General features: G+C 38.0%; 2 protein-coding genes across 4 annotated transcripts; both read right to left on the bottom strand.

Annotated features, from left to right (window-relative positions):
• Window positions 1-5,067: 5,067 nt before the first annotated feature.
• LOC131800128 (uncharacterized skeletal organic matrix protein 8-like) lies at window positions 5,068-8,135 on the bottom strand. Of its 2 annotated transcripts, none has more exons than XM_066174487.1 (3): window positions 8,015-8,135; window positions 6,358-6,425; window positions 5,068-5,996 (listed from the first exon to the last, which is right to left on the bottom strand). In XM_066174487.1, the coding sequence occupies exons 2-3, from the start codon at window positions 6,379-6,381 to the stop codon at window positions 5,139-5,141; spliced, it is 882 nt and encodes a 293-aa protein (XP_066030584.1). In that variant the 5' UTR covers window positions 6,382-6,425; window positions 8,015-8,135; the 3' UTR covers window positions 5,068-5,138. The 2 variants fall into 2 exon arrangements, with proteins under 2 accessions (XP_066030584.1, XP_058973791.2); XM_059117808.2 differs by having other exon boundaries at window positions 5,068-6,029.
• A 1,872-nt stretch (window positions 8,136-10,007) lies between these two features.
• On the bottom strand, window positions 10,008-14,896 carry LOC131800198 (uncharacterized). Of its 2 annotated transcripts, none has more exons than XM_066171791.1 (4): window positions 14,780-14,896; window positions 11,976-12,108; window positions 11,421-11,493; window positions 10,008-11,077 (listed from the first exon to the last, which is right to left on the bottom strand). In XM_066171791.1, the coding sequence occupies exons 3-4, from the start codon at window positions 11,439-11,441 to the stop codon at window positions 10,415-10,417; spliced, it is 684 nt and encodes a 227-aa protein (XP_066027888.1). In that variant the 5' UTR covers window positions 11,442-11,493; window positions 11,976-12,108; window positions 14,780-14,896; the 3' UTR covers window positions 10,008-10,414. The 2 variants fall into 2 exon arrangements, with proteins under 2 accessions (XP_066027888.1, XP_058973876.2); XM_059117893.2 differs by having other exon boundaries at window positions 11,976-12,105; window positions 14,780-14,894.
• Between the last annotated feature and the right edge of the window lie 3,297 nt (window positions 14,897-18,193).

Here is an 18,193-nt window from a genome sequence, read left to right on the forward strand (position 1 = left end):
TTCCTGTCTCGCCTATAAAGGAAGTTTATCCTGACGGGCTGGTCACTCACTGAAGCCGGGTGCCACAGTCGGCGGAAAAAATTGAAATGTATACGTGCCTCTGGTGTTATTTTCGGTTGACTCTAGGCAATTTATTTTTTGTGCACGAATTCCCCAAACAAACTTGATCCGCACGATTGTGCTTCCCAGTAAATGACTATCAACAACTCTCTGCATTGAGCTTCATATGATCAACTCTGTGAAGTTGACTGTCATGACCCACACTTGGAGGAATCTTTGCAAATATCTTTTAACAAAGATCTTCTCGGGACAACTGACCAGTTTTGTTTACTCTTTGCAAGTGGTGATTAATCCACAAGACCTCCTTAGCCATATTTCATAATGTTAAATGAATTTTGTGGGAGCTTTTGTCACATCAGAATTAGTTAAGCTATATTGAAAGTCTTTACCTAAATTCCTTATGCGTAAAGCCGGATCCCCTAGATGAATCTAGAAAGAAAACGTGGTAAAACTCCCCTTACATATGAGCCTCGGAAGGATTCAGTCTTTCTCTGCTAATAATGAAGCATGGAGATCAAAGAGTGTGCTTTCTCAATGTATAAAGAAAAGCTCGAGTTACAAACTTGATTCTTATGGAAAATGAACATTGTTCGTTTGTCTCACGATAGAGTCACTTTTGATGTAGATCGCGACCAGTTTCGTATGCATTACTGCTATTCTTCATCAGGCGATGAGCTCGATTGTTTACCTGTCGCTATTTGATTCTTAAGATTGGTATTCTCGGCGAATAAGTGTCAAAAACTTTCTGTTTTGAGCTTTCAATCTGTTAGGAAATATAAATTATCTGAAGAAGCATCTATCACACGGTTTTACTGCTTAACTGATAGCGTGCACTCTTTATATTACAACTGATGACACTGAACATACAGGATCAGGGATCAAGTTTAACAGAAAGTTTCACTATAACCCACAAGAGAACTTGACTAACTTCCGTAAGAGGTCGTATTCATTGGTTGCGGCATAGTTACTGACCTGAATATAGTTTTTCCTTTCTTGTGAAGTTATAAGTCTTATCTGTTGCGAAAGATTTCCTTATCGGAAATCCGAAGGAAGTTAGAGTACCCTGTAACGTAAATATTGTATCCTATGGTACCATAGTTCTGTCATGGCTAGTTCCCTGTCTTTCCCGCATCACGGAATTGGTAAAGCTTAGCATCAAACGATATCGCCTCATATCGTTTATGATTTTACGATTAACTTCTCCAAATCGTATTTTCTAATAAAAACTGCATCGTCTTGTACTTAGAATCACGACACAACCACAAAACACTTCTCCCCTTTTCACTGCTTAATTAGAGGCACGTTAGAGTAATTTTCGTTGCCAAATTCATTTATTTGGACAAACTAAATGTTGCGTTCCTATGACATAGTTGTAAAACTTAGAAGAGGAATTTAATAAGTACTCAGGATTTGTTTTCAGTCACACCAATAATGGATAATCTCGGTTTTTAGAGACCAAAGTCTCAGCGATACTGGAACACCTAGAAATATTTCCCATCAGAAGGAATGGTAAACGGGCCAATGGCACGAAATTGGAAAGACATTTCAACATTGAATAACTAATTTTAGAATGTAATTCAACCTCACAGCAAAAACGTTCACAGAAACTGTTGAAAATTCAAGACGCAGGACAAAAGCAAAGTATGGATGATATTCCCAAAGTACTGTTTTGAGCTCCTAAACAGAATTTGTCACTTGCTTTATATGACTGATAAAAAATATTCTCCCTATTTTAGAAGAAAGTCCAATGGAGTTTACTACTAAAGGGATGAGCTGAATTGCAAAAAATGCCGTGACTTTAACTTTTTTCAAGTAACAATATCCTCCGCATCAAAGGGTGGTCAGTGACGTCCTTTGTAAAGTCGTAAAAGCATGCTTCAGGCATTTCAAACAGTAAAAAAACAACTTTTGAGGACGCTGCAATATCGTTCTCGGTCTCAATCGTTCGTATATCAAGATTACGAAGAGCCAGCTTTTTATAACAGTACTTTCACAGACTTGAAAACAAATAACAAAGCTTGTTTCTATGTGTAATGTCTCAATCATACCACGAAAGCATGTTTAGTTAATCAGGGTTAACGGGAATAAAAAGGAACAACAGAAAGTTAAGCTAAAACCTGAAGTTTACTTTTTGTTCAATTACTTACTTATTTCAATTCTCAGTGTGCAAAATTTGAAGTCGACCACACCAGTTTTAAACCGTGATTATTATCAATATACGCGGCCAAATAGAAAATCGGCCTCTTCAAAACACACGCTCAGCGGGCCGCAAAAGACTGACAGCGGGCTGCTAATGCATTATCAGCCCTTCAGCTTACATGATGATTTGAAGTGACTTTGAATTCGTCATTCACTTAGCTTGTATTATTAAAACTCGCATTCTTGATATCATTTGGCCTTGTTTATTGATAATAATGATAATGACATGACTTTTTTCGGGAATATTGTTTATTTTCGCCCTTGTAGTGTCATTTGCGGCCCAAATGACACTACGCGGGCGCAAATAAACAATATTCCCTCAAAAAGTCATGTTATTCCCTTATTCACAAAACAGCTTTAAAACGATTTTAGCCTAGGAGTGAATGGGGTATAAGTTGCTACAAAACGGATTTCCAAAGTTAACAACAGGCATGTATGTTGTTTGACGCGGGTTCTAAAAAAGCATCACAACGAAAAACTTAAATTTTTCTAAACGAGAATCAATAGAGCTGGTGATACACGAGGCCATTCCATACTCTGGTCGCGGCAGTCGGCGAAAATCTCCTATAACCAGTTGTTTAAAGAATGGGTAACGCTCTCCAAAGGATAAATCGCTATCCAGTGGATAGGTATCAGCAAAACCTTTTGCGTTATCCACCGGGTAGATATTCATCCAGTGGATAGCGTTATCCACCCTTTAAACAATCGACGCTCAGAACAGCGATAGCGATATTCGCCACTTTCGCTCGCCGCGGTCAGCGTTTTAATTATCATTATATGACTCGTCAGATATCGATGTTAAATTCGCCGGCTATTACGTAATGTGACTGACCTAGCAATTTTCTTCGCTCATCGCTGTGAATCGCCCGTGAAGGTTGAGCGGGTTTATCGCATAATAGAGAGTTTAAGATCCACGTTTGTTAGTAATAGCGTGTAACCGCAAACCGCTAAAAGTCACATGACCAGACTGTAGCCGTCACGTTTGCCGTTCGCGGTCCAGTCAGTTTCAGGTAGATCAACTCCCTTGGCGCTTTTCTTGTTCCGGTTCGAAAGTTCTCGCGTATGTCCTATAATTGTGATTTGAGGTATATTTTCTTTTTAGCCCATTTTTTTGGGACTAAAGCAAACTTTTGGCCGCATTTTGTGTTCGAAATGAAGGACTTCCATCCTGTCTGTAATTTAGGAGGGTCTCAATGGGGTGATGGCTTTTACGGCTATCGGTTAAAATTTTGGCCTATTTCCGGCTAACGGTTAACACCTTTCCATTGTTTCCACCAGAGATATTTTTTACGGTTAACTTTTTTTACGACTAACGGTTAAAATTTGTCAATTTTTACGTCTAACGGCTAAATATTTTGGCCGTTTTACGGCTAACGGTTAACCCCATTGGGACCCTCATTTAAGATAGCGGCGCACAGCTTAATTTTACTTTTAGCAGGTAATTTAGTGTTAAGAACTGGGTTGAAAACGTAAATTAGCCACCGTAAAGGGTAAAAAAAGCTGACGTTTCGAGCGTTAGCCCTTCGTCAATCGCTCTGACAAAGGGCTAACGCTCGAAACGTCGGCTTTTTTACCCTTTACAGTGGCTAATTTACGTTTTCAACCCAGTTGTTAACACTAAATTACTTGCTATACTCTCCCACCGACGCAGCACCACAGTTTCTTTAGAAACTTACCCCTTTATTAATTTTACTTTTGTTTTGAAATGGTACAACCGATTTTGGGATCGGTGAGCTTTTTTTTTCAGTTTTTGTTTATTTGAAATCGAATGAAACGTTAGCATGAAAAACATATCGCTGTTTTCCTTAGGTATGTCTCCATTTCGTTGGCGGCTTGTGGAACAAGTCTTGCGTGAAAACCCGACGTCGATCTAGAACGCTGAAAATCTCGAAACTTCAAACACCTACCTTCAAACCGCTAACTACGGTTTGAGGTTCGCGGTTAACACAGTCTGTCACTGTCTGAAGTCAACGACCCACCCTTACACCCAGCCTGCCTTACTCCTTTATGTATGGGGCCCGCTGTGCCAACTTCTTTCGTGGTGAACAGGATCGCGGGCGCAGAAAAGCACCTGCAGCTAAAAACACAAAGCGTAATGTCACAAAATTTACCAATTATAAAAATGTGGCGCAAATGTTCTCTCCATAATAAACAACACTATTTCACTCATTCAACTGCTCTCTTTGTGAGTCTTTATTTATCTCCTGGGTTGGAATCCGAGAGAAGATCGAGGGATTTTAGGGGGATCACATGGTTATCACGGGGATCAGTGCAGTTGTCGCTAACAGAACATAAAGAGGGGACTATGGGAAATTACGGCCATCAATGGGAGATCCTTAAAATATTACACGGTTTCAGTGGGAATCGAGTAAATTTTGTCGCGACACAATCAAAATCTTCCGACCTCCTCGCCCCTTCCCCCCCCCCCCCATCAAAAGAAATTAATTTCCTGTCCCCCAGTAAAAAGTAAACAAACTCAATGACTGCTAAATTGCAATGTAAGATTTCAAATTCGTTTAAAGGGCAAAACAAAATAAAACGATCTCAGATCTCATAATTATAATTATGGGCATCCCAGAAGACATGTGAGGAGCCCAATGGGCTCCTAGACATGTAGAATAAGTAGGTTACTTAAACTAAAAATCTCAGAATCTCAGAAAGAGGCTATGGAGGATAAACCATAAGACTCTAATGAATATTTAATTACTGATATCCAAATGTAAATCTCTTTGAAGCATCTATTTGCTTTCAAAACAATGATAACAATAACTTCATAATCAGAAATTAAACCAAAAAAAATGCATGAAAAATAGTCGTGTTTCAACGCTATTTCCAACTAACGAAATATAAATTATATTTGAATGCGAATAACTCGATAATTATTTGCGTCCGAATATTGAAAATATCCGGCATTCACAACAGGATCTGATATCTTGTTCATAATCTTCCCACTCCTCCATGTAAACATTAATTCCCAATAATTGGCTCAGAGTATCATCTCTCTCGAAGTCTCCAGTAAAGCGAAGAAATGTGAACTGTATGTAACGCTGCACACATCTTCCAATGGTTGGAAAACACAAATGGTCGGAATCGTCACAAATGACTTCGTTGATAAAGGGTGGGAACACTTTTGATGGAAGTCTAGTGGTTGCGGCACACTCCGTACAGAGGCGTCGTAAGTTAGTTTTATCCACGGTGGAGCCTCGACCCCAACAGCCGCGCAGGGTGGAGCCTGGGCCCAAGGAAGTCATCCGTTTCTGTCTCAACCGGTCTACTTCCTCCTCACCTACTTCTGGCTCATCCAAAATGCGGCTCAAATCATTGTCGGAGAGGTCCTGCTGAATTTGGCGTGGCCGATGATCAGGTTGGGCCTCGGATGGCGTAGCGGGTTGTACAGGAAGCTCGTCTGCAACAGCTAGATCCTGAAATCTGCCAGAATCTGTCTTATTTATGGCCATGTATCGTGGGTTAAAACCTCCGCCAGTGATACGAAGTTTGCTCATTAACTGGGTTTCATTGAGGCGAACGCATAGTTGATGACTCCGGAGTAACCTTCCACGATATTTAGGAACTGAATCGACGATGCGAGTGCAATCTTTTTCTTGAATTTTAGGCCTTGATGTTATGACAGGTTTACGTGATGTTCTTGTTCGGCGTTGACGCAAAATTCGAGTCCTCCCACTAGAAGTCGGAAGCGTAGCCAAGACGACAATCATGAGCAAGACTAATGACATTATCTGGTTAGAAATGCGATAAAATGGAAGAATATTCTATAAGAAAAAATGAATTAACCATCAAAATTTAAACGATCTGAAATTAGTGACGGATCCTCGTAGATGAACTGCAATCAGATTGAAGAAATTACAGGAAAAGAAATCTTGAAAAATTGTGGCTGTAACAGAGTTCGAATCCGTGTCTCCCAAACAGTAGTTGGGCCTTTCTGCCAACTCAGCCAAGACGCCACTGTTATCTAACTTGTGGAGTATTACTAAATTATAGTTTGTAAAGGACAACAGCAAATAGGTGCGGCCAAAATCTTACTCTATTTGTCTAATATACAGCGAAGTAACTTAGGCTCCATAAAAGTAAAATTTTCACCTTCGGTTTCACAGGTATCTCCATGCTTCTCTAGACTGGCTGGTGAACTTCTCTAACTCTTGTCTCACCTTAAAGAAAATCAACAATACTGAGTTTAAGCTGTTATCTTTACACATTAACTCTTGTAAGTGGGTTAAATTTAATTGCAAACAAAGAGAAAGACTGAGTAAGAAAGCCAGCTGTTTGGCAGCCATTATTAGGGGAAAATGCTATGTCGACTACAATTCTTGGATCACAATTGTCTTGACAGGGTTCGTGTTTTTCCAAGGCTTTTTAGCTGACAAGTGAATTTCGATTAAAATTTCAACTGAATTTAAACCGTCGGTCTGTTTTTTTTTTTCTTAACATCAGTTTTTCGCAAGTGAAATCAGTTCGTGGTATACTAATCTTGCCTGTCATGCTTGTTGACGTTGGTGTTGGCTGATGTATAAATTGGCTTACGTGGAAATGTTCACAAGTGTTCATTGTTTGATCAGACGGCGCAACTGTTTGTAAACTCTTTAAGAAAGCTAGGAACAGTTGGACTCGTGTGACAGATTTCAAATGGAACCTTCTGTTCTCTCATCTTGAAAAACAAATCACTTTTACAATCAAGAAGGCAACGCCGCGGAGGAAGTCGATTAACAATTACATTTTTAATTTTAGTTAGAATTTTGAGAACAGCTGGATGTGTCACCGTCTCTTACGGCGCCATATATATCAACTCTGCCATAACGTCAAGTTCCAAGTAACAACTTAAATTATTTACCGCAGATTTTGGTGACTTCACGTCAAGTTGTTTTGCAGAGGACGGCTATAAATGTACAGCATTGTGTCAAACCGCTCGTGCTGTGCTATTCTTCTGCCAATTAGATCTTTTGTTTCGTTGTGTCATCGTTTACCGTCGCCGTCTTGTTTTGCTTTTGATTCGTGACTTCTGACAAAACATATACATGTCACGCTTCCGTTTGGCCTGTTTGTTAAGCCATCAAACGAAGATATAATAATAATTTTTTTACTTTTAAGTTGATATTTTCAGGTTTCCGATAGAGAGTCATAACCGCTGTTCAATATTTGACTCAATTAAAAAGGAAAGGAACAAAGTCGAAATTTGAAGATATAGACATTTGCAGTTATTTCTCAATCGGCATTAAACTTTCCTCGAGAAAGTAACAAAGTGTAGTGGTAAGCTTTTCATGGAGCGGAATTTCAACGGCAGAACTCGGAGGAATCCAGAATTTCTTTAAAAAGAGAAAGCTTTATATAAATCGTATACAAGTCTATACAAAAGCGCTCAGACATATCTTAATACTCCGACGTAACACAAAAACTCTCTCGATTAAGAATATCAAAGATATAAAAGACATGTTCCACTCTCGTCCTAAGAAGAAAAATCATGATTGACAATATCAATTATAAACAAATTAATAGCGAATTTACGTTTTTTAAGCAAAACTGAATCAAAGAATTATACGTTTTGGATTGAAGTTATGTTAGAGAGTTTTCTTGCTACACCCAAACTTTGCAGTCGTCAAAAAATAATTTATTGGGCTTGAAACTTTGTCGCTGCTTGTGTGAGGTCAGTGTTATATATATGCACCAACGACTAAAACTTATAAAATCAGATAGATATAAAGAACAAGTAAATTTATAACCAATCATAACTCCCGTGGCATACCTTTTTACAAGCAAATAAGGCCTCAGTCTGTTCAGATCGCTTTTCTATTGTTCAGCTCTGCAGTCGTTCTAATCTTTTGTGAGTATAACGAACTCCTTTTAACCAGCCAAGGCGGAAAAAGAAGAAAGCAATATCTTTGTCTCGAAATATTTTATTCTTCTTTTGTGGCTTTATAAATAAATAATAATAGCCTTTAGCCTAATACTTGTTTTGCATAATAATGAAGCTTTATTGCTAGCTACCTGTGTACTTCCTGTTACTGCTTTCACCGGCCAAAAGGGCCGACAGAACTCTAGACGTTTACCAAAAAAGGAGAAATAAAAATATAGCTGAGCAGGTTTGCTATTATAATTCGTTTTTTCTTTGTTAATTCTCGCAAGTTCGGATTTCACCATAGTTAAGTTGCTACAAGTTATGATGCAAAACGGCGTATAACGTTTTCAATTGATTTTTTTTGTCAATAGCATATTTGTAGCCTTGTCATAAGGATATCAGACATCAGCACTGTATATTTTGTGCAAGTGGTGGATTCTCCGGGCAATGTTAGGTTTATTTTTGTATTATAAATCAATCATTAATTGAAAACTGACAAAATCCATCAGCAACTGATCAACGGCTGAAGAACAAAAGAAACCTTGATCCTAACCTTAGACTGGAAAAAATGTTAGTTTTAAGACTTAAATAATGGGGGAAAATATTCTCTGTAATCACACTTTTACTTAAATTGAAAATTCCTCCTTTGACTCGTAAAAAGTCTGTGTACTTCTTTGCTCTTCGATTGTTATGACGTTGGTGTAAAGTTGTAAGACCTATAGCTCACAACTTCCGTTGTTTCCACGCAAGAGTATTTCCCTAGGAAGAAGTAAAAGATGTGGGCGAAAATAAAGCAAAATATTTAAAGAACAATAGAACGGAATTTGTTTTAGATCTCTACAAACTGTGGAAAACGATCATTCATTGAAGAGAATCAAGGCATCCGCGAAACTAATTTTGTGTACTCTGGAATTGTATACTTTCGTCGACAAAGTAATTGTCCGTCAAAGAGTAGGACGAAAGCGTAAATTTAAAGTTAGTAGACTGAGGCAATATTTGAATAACAACTTCTGTCTCCTAGAAACAATAAGCAAATATCTGATTGTTTATTGTTTCTGCTTAAAGTTAGTCATGCAATGGCGTCATGGTTCAGTGTGGTTATTTTGGCAGTCGCCCTAATGACGCACAAGGTAAGAGCCAGATCGTCACTTAAAGAACAATAATCTAATACATAAAGGCGAAAATATTGATGTAATTGGATTATACTGAGTTATAAAGCGGTCACAACATGGTATTATAACTCTAGCGCGTAGGCCACGGGATTTTACCGAGTTGATATTGAGATCCAAGTGTTTCGGAAAGGAAAGAGAACTACTTTGCAGAAAAATCGGAACCAAACTAATTTAGGAAGCAAATCAATGGCCCATGAAAACAGCTGATCATAGCCCGCCAGTATACTGAGCTGAATTTTTTTTAAGTAACATTTGTTCATCAGTCCAAGATATTTCTGATCAAGGAAAAGATATTTCTGTTTAGAGCATTTTTCTTAATTTTTCTTCTTGTAAAGAGCCGAAGAGTTTCGTCACCATATCTTTTTTTTTTCATCTGCAACAATTAATCTTTAATACACTGATTAAAATTCAGGTAGGAGAACCAATTTAACATCAAGGTGTTTGAGCATCTTGAGTAAACATGACATTTGTTCAACATGGTCCTAGCCTACGTGTAGCCTTACCCTCTACTCGGAAGAGAAACGTTTTCCTTTTCTGCAAGGGAGGAAGGTTACGGCTACACAAAAGTCAACACGGTACACATGCTTTCTGGTTGAAAAAAACACACTTATTTCCAATTCTATATATTCTCGAATTCAAAACCACGGCTATGTACTATACTTAAGGGATCACTCATTATTTTAACGACGGGGTGGGGAGGGGGAGGGAGAGTAAGAAGAAACGTTTGTCAACTAACTTCCGGTTTATTTTCAATGTGCAGCAAAACCTGCCTTACTTTTAAAACAGCAACTATTATTAACCACAAAATCGCGAGGTAGGCTTACTATGATTATATTTGTTTTGAAGAGGAGCTAACCCTCAAAATGTAAGCTTCAGAAACTCTTTAAGGTGCCTAATTTATAAAACAAAATCATCTTAAAGTAGTACCGTCTACTGTTAGGTTTTTTTTATATCTGGAGACAAAAATCAAATAAAATGTTGCATCTCTAGTCTATTTTGAAAATGGATGTGTAAGATTCCAATCTTCAATGTGGAAAAAAGTCGAGTCGACGGAAGAAAAAACAGCAGGAGAAGGAATTCCAGGTTGCGCACGCCTAGTAGCGAAGAGAAAACAGCCTACTTAACAGCCAAGGAACTACCGGCCCAGGCTCAGCCGTTGGCATTCGCAGCAAATACCGATTTCTTGCGTATACGGATTCCATACCTCGGTGTAAATATCAATCCGTGGCCAATAACTAACGGTTTCATGGAACTCATATTCCCCAGTGAAATGAATAAATGTAAACTCCATAAACCGCTGAATGCATCGTCCCTCATTCGTGAGGCAGCTGTCACCTTCACATTTGACTTCTCTGATAAATCTGGGGAAAACTCCTTCTGGCAGGCTTGTGACAGTAGTACGTTCCGTACATAAGCGAGTTAATCCGCTTTGACCCACACGCGATTTGTTATTCTGATAGAATTTGCTTGGAAGCTTGTCCCGAAGTCTTCTGGCATCTGTCTCGTTGATTGCCATGTAACGCGAGTTGAAGTCGCCAACCTGTCGAAGCCTGGCTATCAGCTGGATGTCATTGAGGCGGATGCAAAGTCGGGCAAAGGGTCGCAATTTTCCTCTACTGCGATGATCAGGGATCTCGTCGACAATGAGATTACATTCTTTGCCGGCAATTTTTGACTTCTGGGAAATTGGGCGAAGGCGGTTGTACACCGTAGGAGGAGATTGCGGTACGTTCCATCGGCGCCCTAAAGATGGCGGAATCTCAACGTACAGAAATATCAAAGTGGCGAGGAACTGCATCTGTAAAATAAGAGGCACCAATTGCAATGTAAGGTGTCGACTTTGACGCTCAATAGTTGCATCCTCCAACTTTAACAGCTGTTTGTTCGGCAAACCTCTCATTAAATATCCGTGAGATTCATTTCTAATACTCGTAATCTAAATGAAGTAGCAGATACAACTGAGAAAATAAGTATGGGGTCAGCGCGTGTTTCAGTGAAAGTACAACGTTTTTGATCAATTTGTCCGGTGTACAATTAAAGTGACAGAGAAAGTCAACCAAAGTTGAATTCCATCTCAATAGGTCAATTTAAAAAAAAGACAAAATAAGGATTTCCACCAAAAAGTAAAAAAATTACTTTACCTTCAGCCCTAGGCTCATCATCTTTAACTCCGTAGGAAAGTTATAGTAGACCAATTGAAGATTCTGTGAAAACCTGAAAAATCAGCAGTTCAGGAATATTTTATCATCGTAGTAAATTTAACGAGCTTCAGTTCTTTTCCTATATATAATACTAATCCTTTCCCTTCTCAATCAACTTCTTTCCTTTCTTGGTTGATTGTTTTCTGTTTGGTCTTCGTCAACCCCGCAAACACCACAATTATATCGCTCTGACGAGGCGCTAATGCTTTTCACGGAGACCGCCAATTTACATTATAACTCAGCTGATAAAACAAAATCATCTTGATAATACCTCCCTCAGACGCAGCACTACAGTTTTCTTAGTAACTAACCCCTTTCTAATTGTTTCAAAGAGTTGTGCGATCGAAACGGCGATACCCTATGCGGCTAAAACTGTTTCAATATATGTGTATAAACTTAATTTTAAGTCCAATTATATAAATCAAGTCATTAATTAATATAAATTTGGGTGGTATGTAAGCAAAATCCTGTTACTTTCTTCAAAAATGTTCTTACCCTTAATTCGGTGAAGACCGGAGATTACTTGCTGAAAGGTAAGGTAATCTTGTGTCTGAAATCGTGTTCTCCTTGAGGCCCTGCTTGCGGTTGTGATTTTCTTGGATAACTGGACTTCTTTTTAAAACAACTGCTAAGCGGAAAAAAACAGTCCAGAACTTTTGTAGAGTTCGAGCAATTAACGATGGTAAATCAAATCCGCTTTGCATAAGAATAAGCAGCTAATTTTTTCCGCTTCTGTCTAATTGCTAAAATCCTTGACAAACACACCGTCCTAACGACGCAGGATTAGCTAGGTCAATTATGCTCGGAAATAAAATGGAGTATTGGAACTGAATAATAAAGCTCTTTCAAAACCTTGTTTCACGACATTTGTTGTCTGATTCACAGTAATTGAAACTGGCTTAATGAAAATTCGATTTTACAAGCATGCTTCACTAACAGAAGTCCACTGACAATAAAGTGTTATGATCATCAATTGGTTCTTTCGGCAGCGTGCGTTCCCAGAGATATAAAACACTTGGGAAGTTTGCAGATCACAGAAGAACCGTGAGTTGCTCTCGGTCACACTTCGAACAACTCTTTCCTGTCTTTTTTTGCGGGAAATTTGGAGAGCTAGGTGACTTGTGAACCAAAAAGTAAATTTAATAAGAGCAATGGCATGGTGGAAATTTGTATTTCGTAGTTTGAAATATTGTGTTTTAATTTTCCTGTTACTCGCTCTCTCTCTTTTTTTTTGCAATATGATGACATTTCCTTATCAGTCTCCCGAAAAAAAGGTCAAATACAAAGTTCCGGTATTTAATTAAATAAATTGAATTTTATTTACTTCGTCATCCCTAATTTCGTAGGCCTCTCAATGGTTTAATCTAATTTGTTTACTATTTTCAGTCCCACCCAAACAAACTAGTTAATTTACTAATTTGTATTTTTTCCGCTTAAGACGATGTTCCTATGAGCAACGCCAAAATTTGCTCTTTATGAATGAATGATAACAAAACACTTTGGTTCTCTGGAAAAATCGGTGTTCATTTTTTCCTCTTTCGAACATACCGCTGATGTCTGTTGCGGTATCTAAAACTCAATTTCCATTTAGTCCAGTCTCGTTGGACTTGGAAATATTTTATTTTCGACTGCTGGGCACGCTTTTAACATGTCAACGTATTAGAAGTTCCGTTTTTAAATGAAGCCTTCCGAGACAAATCACAATATTCCGTTCTCTAGAAAAATCGGTGTGCGTGAACATTTCCTTTTCAGCGTGTTGTTGATCCTAGTTGTGTTTTCAGTTTATGAATATTTATTTCTGAAAATGACTTAGAAGGCCTTGGCGATTCTTAAAGTTTTTCCGCTCTCACTCGTTGTCGTAAATGTCTCTATAAAAATTCACAGTGTATCGTCAAAAGTTTATGACCGCTTGTTTTGCATGTATGTCTAGTGTAGAAGTCAGCTTTATACGTGATGTGCCCACGCCTGTGCTTTACACGCGATGTGTTCACGCCTGGTGAACACGAAAAAGTACTTCGGAAAGGTCAGTGCCATCTCCTTTTACATTATCAAATATTAAACACTTCGTGGAAGAACGCGCCGTCAGAGGATGTGAAAACTCGCGTTATTTTACGTCACTGACCCCAAGTTTAATTACAACATTTTTCTCTGGGATAGTTTTTTGACTGTCTACACTTTTGACGAAGATCTGATCCTACTATCAAACCATCCATTTATCATTTTTGATTTTTATCGTTTGGAATGATCGAGGAGATAAATGTGTGAAATTTTTATTAAAATCGTTCGATCCTCGTTGTAGTGACAATATTAGTTGCTGATCAAAAAACTTTGACTTCTGTATCATTAGGCGGCCCAAGGATGTTTATGGTCAGAGGCCCATATGTACGCGATTATATCGGAGTCATACTCTAAGACAGAAGAAATATGGCCTAAACACTCTGGACCTCCGCATGCTTAAACTAAAGACGGCAATCGGCTTATTCAACATGTCAGGAAGTTATAGCAGTTGAGAAAGTTGCTTCATAATCCGCATTTGGTGTCATGCAGTATTTGAAATTGGCCAAACATTCAAAGAGCTCTTACAAAGAATTGAAATTTGTCAAGTTTTCTGTTCAGCGATTATTCTATCACTTTATGTAGTCATCATCTTTAAGATTCGTAGAACACACGGCGCTCAAAACCCTATATTCTTAAATTTTCTGTAATTCTAAGTTTTTCAAACCAGTTTATTTTCATTCTACTTTTGTTTAAGTTGTGATAGTGAATACAAGACAAGGCGAAACAAAAAATGAAATTCTTTTTTTAAAGTTTAGACCAGGGAAGAACTTAATCACAATAGAGGCTTTAAAAAACTCAGCTACAATACTCCTTGTTAATATCCATTTATTTACAATAAGACATTCAGCTGAAGTAGCCAGAGTTAAGATTGAAAAATTAAAGCGTATTCCGATATTACACAATAGTAATGGAACAGATCAGCGAGTCTTACAAGTCTATCAGTGTATCATTTTTTCTGTAGAACAATTGAATTTATCGAATTCTCAAAATGTTTCAGCTGCTATAAATTTTTCTCTTATTCATGTCATTTTGTCACAGGCCGCTATAGTTTTCTGAATTTTTTTGTAGGACATGCAATCACCGCGAGGTTTTTTTCTACTAATAATGATGTAGCCAGGAAATTACATTTCGACATAGCATTTGCACTAACCGATTGCTAGTGGATCGTAAACAAATTCTCAGTTTTCTCCACGATATCCATTTGACCTACAGCGAATATCAGTAATCCGTAAGGGCCTTACCTTTTTGGACACAAAGATTTGCTTCTCCTCAGCTCCTTATCTCTGTCTAACTTCAGTGAGGCAGGTCTCGCCTCACACTGAATGAGAAGCTCTTTCAAAGCTTTAATTTATACACTAAAAGGCTCAGTATAACGTCATCAAGCTTTACATGTGGAGTTTCGTGCTGTCTACCGGAATAAGTCTTTTAATTTCAGCACTTAAAATTCAGCGGTATCTCCTTGTTGTGTTTTTTCGTCTTTCCATCCCCGTTTGTACTTGAAGATGTATTGGAACTGCGGGAGAAATTCGTTTTGGCTACTCGTGGGTAATGACTATTCATCAAACTGATCCCATTTATCCAAAAGTTGCTTGTTTGGCGAAATCTTACGTAATCATTTTATTATTGTAGTCTGCGAGAAAAGCCCTCTAGCGTGGCCAAATGCAGTCAGCATAACCGGGAAAAGCTGACCGGCCTGTTCGTTTAGATTCCATTGAAAGATTTTTAAAAACCATTTAACCGAATTATCAAGTTTACTTAGAAATCGATATTACCAATATTCATTATATAGGATACACTAGCCCAAAAATAGCAATAGCTAGTGTAAGCGAGTAATGTATTTCAGAATGACCTGTCATGTCCACTCAATAAGTCATATCTTGGAACCTTGAATCATGTCACACACATTTTAAAATTGAACATGCAATGGAAAGTTAACTCTGACAAATATTGGCAATACTTTTAAGGCAAAGTTTTAATAAATGACTTTCAAGATGTATAAAGTAAGTGATGTTATTTCGATAAAACGGATTCTTTTCCCACGAGTAAACTAATTTGTTCATGCGCATACCATGTCGAAAATAACGTTGGTTCATTTTCTTTACAATTTTGCCCTCGAGTACTCAAATAGTGTTTTTCTGTTCGTGACAGGACAAGATGCAATAACTGTACAATATACTTAAGTCCTTAATATTGAATTGATAGGTAAGCATTTGCTTTTTTCCCTTTCCCTTTCCTCTCATGAAAAGAATTTCACTTCATTGCAATTTTCACCGATAAGGAAACATTTAACTGCAGCGCGTGTAGTCAATTTATAAGGCTTCGCCGCTTAACTCCTGCAAATTATTCCAAGATCACTTGAAGTTTCTTAACCTTTCTAAAATTGCTTAAAATAAACGCTTTTGATTCCGTATCTCCGGTTTTTAACCGGCTGTGGCATCTGGCTTCAGTGAGTGACCGTCCCTTCAGCATAAACTTCCTTTATAGGCGAGACAGGAACTAACGAAAAGTTTCAGCTTGTTTCAGCTTCAACAATCTTCGCAGCAAATTCCGCTGTCTCTTGCACAAGATCTCGGCTTTTCTCAGCACATGGAGAAAGCAACCACTTTTATCTCCTTGCTTCCTTGTAAAAGCAGAAAGGCTGAATTCCTGAAAGCTTGTATTTTTAATTTAAAATGACCTTTTAGACATTCTATAACACTTAGGTGTGATTGCGGTTGGCAGTTTTTCCGTGTTTGCATTCTAAAACCCCGGAAAAGGCGTAAAAGCCCCATTCAGGGAGGTTTTCCTCTTAAAGAATTTGGCTAAACAAGCTATTTTTTTGACTGACAAGAATGGCTGGAGCAGTTATCTGATGAAGTATCTATCACACGGTTTTACTGGTTAACTGATAGAGCGCCCTCTTTATATTACAACTGATGACAGTTAACATACAGCATACATCGTCGAGATCAAGTTTAACGGAAAGTTTCACTACAACCCACAAGAGAACTTGACTAACTTCCGTAATAGGTCGTATTCATTGGTTGCGGCATAGTTACTGACCTGAATATAGTTTTTCCTTTCTTGTGAAGTTATAAGTCTTCTCTGTTGCGAAATATTTCCTTATCGGAAACCCGAAGGAAATTAGAGTACCCTATAACGTAAATATTGTATCCTATGCTACCATAGTTCTGTCATGGCTAGTTTCCTGTTTTTCCCGCATCACGGAATCGGTAAAGCTTAGCATTAAACGATATGGCCACATATTGTTTATGATTTTACGATTAACTTCTCCAAATCGTATTTTCTAATTAAAACTGCATCGTCTTGTACTGAGAATCACGGCCCAACCATAAAACACTTCCCTTTTCACTGCTTAATTAAGAGGCACGTTGGAGTAATTTTCGTTGCCAAATTCCTTTCATTTAGACAAAATAAATGTTGAGCTCTTATGACATAATTATAAAGCTTAGAAGAGGAATTTAATAAGTACTCAGGATTTGTTTTCAGTTACACCAATGATGGATCATTAATAATCTCGGTTTTTAGAGACCAAAGTCTCAGCGATACTGGAACACCTAGAATGTTTCCGTCAGGTATCCCATCAAAAGCAATGGTAAACAGGCCAATGGCACGAAATTGGAAAGACATTTTAACATTAAATAACTAATTTTAAAATATGATTCAACCTCACAGCAAAAAAGTTCACAGAATTCGAAACTGTTGAAAATTCAAGACGCAGGACAAAAGCAAAGTATGGATGATATTCCCAAAGTACTGTTTTGAGCTCCGAATCAGAATTTGTCACTTGCTTTATATGACTGATAAAAAAATTTTCTCCCTTTTTAAAAGAAGTCCAATGGAGCTCACTACTAAAAGGATGAACTAAATTGCAAAAACTGCCGTGACTTTAACCTCTTTCAAGTAACAATATCCTCCGCATCAAAGGGTGGTCAGTGACGTCCTTTGTAAAGTCGTAAAAGCATGCTTCGGGCATTTCTAACGGTAAAAAAACAACTTTTGAGGACGCTGCAATATCGTTCTCGGTGACAATCGTTCGTATATCAAGATTACGAAGAGCCAGCTTTTTATAACAGTACTTTCACAGACTTGAAAACAAATAACAAAGCTTGTTTCTATGTGTAATGTCTCAATCTTACCCCGAAAGCATGTTTAGTTAATCAGGGTTAAGGGGAATAAAAAGGAACAAAAGAAAGTTAAGCTAAAACCTGAAGTTTACTTTTTGTTCAATTACTTACTTATTTTAATTCTCAGTGTGCAAAATTTGAAGTTGACCACACCAGTTTTAAACCGTGATTCACAAAACAGCTTTAAAACGATTTTAGCCTAGGAGTGAATGGGGTGTAATTTGCTACAAAACGGATTCCCACAGTTAACAACAGGTATGCATGTTGTTTGACGCGGGTTCTGAAAAAAAGGCTCACAACGAAAAACTTAAATTTTTCTAAACGAGAATCAAAAGAGCTGGTGATACACGAGGCCATTTCATACTCTGGTCGCGGCAGTCGGCGAAAATCTCCTGTAACCAGTTGTTTAAAGAATGGATAACGCTCTCCAACGGATAAATCGCTATCCAGCGGATAGGTGTTAGCAAAACCTTTTGCGTTATCCAGTGGATAGCGTTATCCACCCTCTAAACAACCGATGATCAGAAC

Source organism: Pocillopora verrucosa, chromosome 1 (genome assembly GCF_036669915.1).
Source record: "Pocillopora verrucosa isolate sample1 chromosome 1, ASM3666991v2, whole genome shotgun sequence".
Taxonomy (NCBI): Eukaryota; Metazoa; Cnidaria; class Anthozoa; order Scleractinia; family Pocilloporidae; genus Pocillopora; species Pocillopora verrucosa.

Coding starts and splice junctions, on each gene's coding strand:
- LOC131800128 (XM_059117808.2), bottom strand. CDS start 6,381: ATGGAGATACCTGTGAAACCGAAG. Junction 6,030..6,357: donor AGATACCTGTGAAACCGAAG/GTGAAAATTTTA, acceptor TTTTTCTTATAG/AATATTCTTCCATTTTATCG.
- LOC131800198 (XM_066171791.1), bottom strand. CDS start 11,441: ATGATGAGCCTAGGGCTGAAG. Junction 11,078..11,420: donor TGATGAGCCTAGGGCTGAAG/GTAAAGTAATTT, acceptor CTTATTTTACAG/ATGCAGTTCCTCGCCACTTT.